The sequence below is a fragment of the Megascapheus bottae genome, chromosome 21, assembly GCF_031878675.1.
Source record: "Megascapheus bottae isolate mThoBot1 chromosome 21, mThoBot2.hap1, whole genome shotgun sequence".
Taxonomy (NCBI): domain Eukaryota; kingdom Metazoa; phylum Chordata; class Mammalia; order Rodentia; family Geomyidae; genus Megascapheus; species Megascapheus bottae.
Genome location: NC_143529.1, coordinates 33,948,134 through 33,952,949, shown reverse-complemented (window position 1 = coordinate 33,952,949; position 4,816 = coordinate 33,948,134). Strand labels below are relative to the sequence as shown.

Sequence of the window (4,816 nt, the reverse complement as noted above, 5' to 3'; positions counted from 1 at the left end):
GCCTCCTGGATTGGACTGCCCGGGCTGTCTTGGGCCCGCCGCCCTCGGATCTCCGCCTCCTGAGTGGCTGGGATTCCAGGCTCGGCGGGGCTTTGGGAGACCCCCCCCCCCCCGCCCTCCCCTACTCCAGGCCGGGGACGCTGGCAGCCCCCAGCCTTCCCCACGGGCCCTCCCTCCCCGGGCGCCCACGGCAGGGAAAAGGGATGAGGCGGCCTTAGAAAATAAACGCTTGTGTTAATTTACTAATGGGCAGGGGGCCATCCGGGCCCGGGCCGGAGCCGGGCTAGCGCCAGGGGCAGGGGCGGGGGCGGCGAGCCGTCGGGGGGGGCGCTCAGTCGGGGTCGAGCCCCGTCCGGGTCCAGCTGGGGGTCAGGCGGTGGGTGAGGAAGCGCACGGCCGAGCGGATACCGTCCACCGTGCGCCTCTCCACCGACTCGAGCGCGTGCGTGAGCGAGCGCACGGCCAGGCTGGTCCCCGACGCCAGGCCCGACGTGATGACCGAGCTGGCGCTGCTCAGGATGCTGGAGACGGTGCGCAGGCCGGGCCCCGCGCTGCACAGCAGGTCGGCGGGGTTGCTGCGCCCCGAGGCCAGCAGCGCCGTGGCCATGCTCATGCCGATGCCCATGGAGCTGTCGGACCACACCAGGATGTCGGCCAGCGAGCTGATGCTGCTCTCGCCGCCGCCCAGCAGGCTGGTCATGGAGCGCATGTAGTTGTGCTCGTCGTCCGCCCCGTACAGGCTGGGGTTCAGAGGCCTCCGGGTCCGCGGCGGAGGCGGAGGGGGCGGCGGCTCGGGGCCCGGCGAGGGCGGGGGGCTGCCGGCCGGGGACGGGGGAGGGAGCGGCCAGGCCTCCTTCCCCGACGCCATCCCAGGCCAGGCGTCCAGATCGGGGCTGGAGGAGGGCTTGGCGTCCTCGGGCTTCTCCGCAGTGGGCCGGTCAGCGGCGTCCCCCGAGGGCTGGCCCTCCGGGCCGGACGGGTCCCCCGCCTCGGGGGGGGTGGCGGGCGCCTCCTCCGGGCCCTCGTCCGCCGCCAGCCTCTCCGGCGGCGGCTCGGCCGCCTTGCCCTCCGTCTGGGAGTCGCTGGGGGACACCGTGCGGCTTCTTATTTTCCTGGTGTTTTCCGCCAGCATGTCCCACACCGGGTTCTGGAAGCCCACGAACATGCTGCGGCTTTGGGACAAGCGGATGGCGATCTCGTCGAGCCGCTCCTGGCTGTGGACTCCCCCGACTTCTCCCTGGTCTTGGTCCCCAGAGGCCAACTTGACCTGGGAGGTGGCCCGCTGCTCCGAGCCCGCCCCACCATCTCCCTCCTGCGCGCGCGCTTCCCAGCCTGTCTCCTCTAAGACCCCATCGTCAGGGATGGGGTCTTCTACTGGGAGCTCCTCAGGGTTGTGGTCAGCCTGGCTGTCCAGCGAGGCAGCCGGAAGGTCATCGGGGGGGATGTGAGTGGCCTCAGCCTCTTCGGGGGGCCCGGTGGTCATGTATGCCCCCTGCCACTATGGATGGTTCAGGAGTGGCTCAGGCTGGCCTGGGCTGGGCCGGCTAGGCAGTGAGGTCACAGGGGGAGGCTGTGGGTAGCTGGTGATGTCACAGGCAACTCTACAGCCAGGGCCCGGAGCCTCCTGAGCTGCCCCAGTGGTCTTGAGTCCAGGGGGCGATTTGTAGAGAAGTTTGTGGGTGCACAGGAAAAGAAACAACAAGGTCTTTGCAAAGGATGGAGGTGTGCAGGGGCAGGGGCAGCTGTGTGGTGCTATGATCTGGGGAATGAGAAGTGTGTGGACATCTTTTCTTGTGTGTGTCACACACACACTCACACACACACACACTCACACATGCATGCTTGGTACTGGGTCTTGAATCCAGGATCTCATGCTTTTGTTTCTCTTCCCCCCCAGCACAAGGCAAGGGCACTACCAGTTGAGCCACCCCTCCACTTCTGGGAAGGCAGGCCTTAAGTTAGAATGGGAACTCCTCCTGGTCCCCCTCCATGCATACTGGTACCACAAGACCCAAACTTATCTGGACGTTTTCTTCAGGAAACCCAGAAACAATAGGTAAGAATCCGCAGAATCCAGTTCTTGGCCTTGACCGTCCTTAGCTGTGGAGGCTGAGATATGAGGACCTCAGTTTGAAACCAGCCTGTGCAGAAAAGTCTGTGAAACTTTTTTTTTTTTTTTTTTTTTTTTTTGCCAGACCTGGGCTTGAACTCAGGGCCTGGGCACTGTTTTTGGATACTTTTTGCTCAAGGCTAGCATTCTCCCACTTCTGGCTTTTTCTGAGTATGTGGTACCAGGAATTGAACCCATGACTTCGTGCATGCTAGGTGAGCACTCTACCACTAGGCTATGCTCTGCACTCCCGTGAAACTCTTACCTCTACTTAACCAGCAGAAATGGAACTGGTGGGGCCGGGAGTTTGGCCTAGTGGTAGAGTGCTTGTCTAGCATGCACGAAGACCCAGGTTCGATTCCTCAGTACCACATACATAGAAAAAAAAGCTGGAAGTGGTGCTGAGGCTCAAGTGGTAGAGCTCTAGCCTTGAGAAAGTCCAAGGACAGTGCTCAGGCCCTGAGCCCAAGCCCAAGACTGGCTAAAAAAAAAAAAAAAATGGAACTGGTTGAAATAGTAGAACACAAGCCTTGAATGCAATAGCTCAGGGATAGCACCCAGGTTCTGAGTTCAAGTTCCAGTACCTGCACACAAATCAAAAAAGGACTAATGGTGCTAGGCACTGTAATCGTGTTGTGTGAGGAGACTGAGATCTGAGGATTGGGGCCCAAAGCCAGTTTGGACTGGAAAGTCTGTGACGCTTTTGTCCTATTAACCAACAAATAGCTGGAAATAGAGCTGTGGCTCAAGTGCTAGAATGCCAGCCTTGAGTGGGGAAAAAAAAAAGAACAAAAAACAAAAAAGAAGTGAGAGCACAGAGACTTGAGTTCGAGTCTCAGTACCAGCACTACAAAATTCAAATAAAGATGAAAAATATGTGTGATCACAAATGGACTCCTCCACCATCCTTGCCGTCTCCCCTCTCCCTTGGGGGGCTGGACACACTCACTGGGGCCCCCTCTGGCTTGCTGTCGTCTTGGGGTGCTCACGCATCCTGCCCCTGGAACTTTCTGAAGTTGTAGGGCTTGCCCCATCCCCGCCTAGGGATGGCGTCTACCTTGAGTTGCTCAGTGCATGCTGCTCAGCCAGTGTGCCACGGAGAGTTGCTCAGTGCATGCTGCTCAGCCAGTGTGCCACGGAGGCCCCTGCCGGGTGTGCATCGGTCCTTGGGAGTCCAGGTCATGGGCCTGGATGCGCTGGGGCCTCTTTGCACACCAGTGCTCTGAGCAGGGACTCCTGGTTCTTCTCTTCCTGATTGTTCTCCTATCCACATGTTCAAGAACTCAGCAGGACGCTGATGGCTCACGTCTGTAATCTCGGCTACTCTGGAGGCTGAGATATAAGGATCACAGTTTGAAACCAGCCCTGGCAGGAAAGTCTGTGAGACTCTTCTCTCCCATGAATCCTCAAGAAAACTAGAAGTGGAGCTGTGGCTAAAGTAGTAGAGAGCTAGCCTTGAGCAAAACAGCTCAGGGACGATGCCCAGGCCTCGAGTTCAAGTGGGGAAGAGGAAGAAAAGAAATAGAAAACAAAGAACTCAAGGCTGCAGGAGCAGATGGTCTGGGACTTCCATTAGATTTGTTTGGAAGAAACAGGTTAATGAGCCCCATGGGTGGGGCTGAGCCCCCAAAAGCATTCTCACATTTCCAAGCCTGGTAAGGCAGGCGACTGGGTCATGAGGGTCTTTGTTGGAATGGGGTGGCAGAAAGGTAGAGGCAGAGGCAGAGGGGTGAGGACTCGGAAGCTTGGGGAGCTTGGGGAGGTGGAGCTGAGCAGCAGGCCCCAAGCGTCTGCACAGGGAGGTTGTGAAGGTCAGGGCTCCCCTAGGGTACAGCCCATGGGAGACAGAAAGGCAGGAAGAGCTCTGGGGAATGTTTGGGTTGTTTGCATGGAGATCTCCAAGGGAAAGCCCGGATGCCTGTGTGAGTCCCGGGCATACTGCAGAACTTGTGTGAGCCCTGCTTCACACGCTGCAGGCACGATGGTGGCCTAGCCTGGATTCCCTGGAGAAGGCAGAGACTGCTTTGGGGCACAGAAGGAGAGGGGTGATTGGTTTGCTATCTGGAAAACATGGGGCTAGCCTCCTACTTTCCCTTCTCGATGAACTGACGAGCTAAGCGAATGCAAGGAGGAGATAGAGAGCTACATCTGATTTGAAAGCAACACAAAAAAGCACAACATATTTTTAAAAAGTAAGAACAATGGGCTGGGAGTTTGGCCTAGTGGTAGAGTGCTTGCCTAGCATGCACGAACGATTCCTTGGTACCACATACTTAGAAAAAGCCAGAAGTGGTGCTGAGGCTCAAGTGGTAGAGCTCTAGCCTTGAGAAAGTCCAAGGACAGTGCTCAGGCCCTGAGCTCAAGCCCAGGACTGGCAAGAAAAAAAAGTAAGAACAAATCAAACTGGGAAAAATATTTGGAACAGATACTACCAGGGGCTTTTCTATGTGTTATGTAAGATGCCAAACTGAAAGCTGGGCATAGTGGCACTTGTAGTTCCAGCTGCCTGAAGCAGGAAGATCACAGGTCACAGATTAGGTTAGATTTGCGTAGTGAGAGTTGGTCTCAGGAAAACAAAACTAAACAAAAACTGATCACGAGCCAGCATTGACGGCTCACGCCTGTAATCCTAGCTATTCAGGAGGCTGAAATCTAAGAATCACTGTTCAAAGCCAGACTGGGCAGGAAACTCTGTGAGACTCTTAT

At 57.3% G+C, this 4,816-nt stretch overlaps 1 protein-coding gene across 1 annotated transcript; it reads right to left on the bottom strand.

Moving 5' to 3' along the window:
* Nucleotides 1-214: 214 nt before the first annotated feature.
* Tex44 (testis expressed 44) lies at nt 215-1,546 on the bottom strand. The gene has a single exon (XM_090354408.1). The coding sequence runs from the start codon at nt 1,481-1,483 to the stop codon at nt 332-334; it is 1,152 nt and encodes a 383-aa protein (XP_090210534.1). The 5' UTR covers nt 1,484-1,546; the 3' UTR covers nt 215-331.
* Nucleotides 1,547-4,816: the final 3,270 nt, after the last annotated feature.

Bases quoted from the DNA above. Each gene is read 5' to 3' on its own strand.
- Tex44 (XM_090354408.1), bottom strand. From the start codon at position 1,483: ATGACCACCGGGCCCCCCGAAGAGGCTGAGGCCACTCACATCCCCCCC.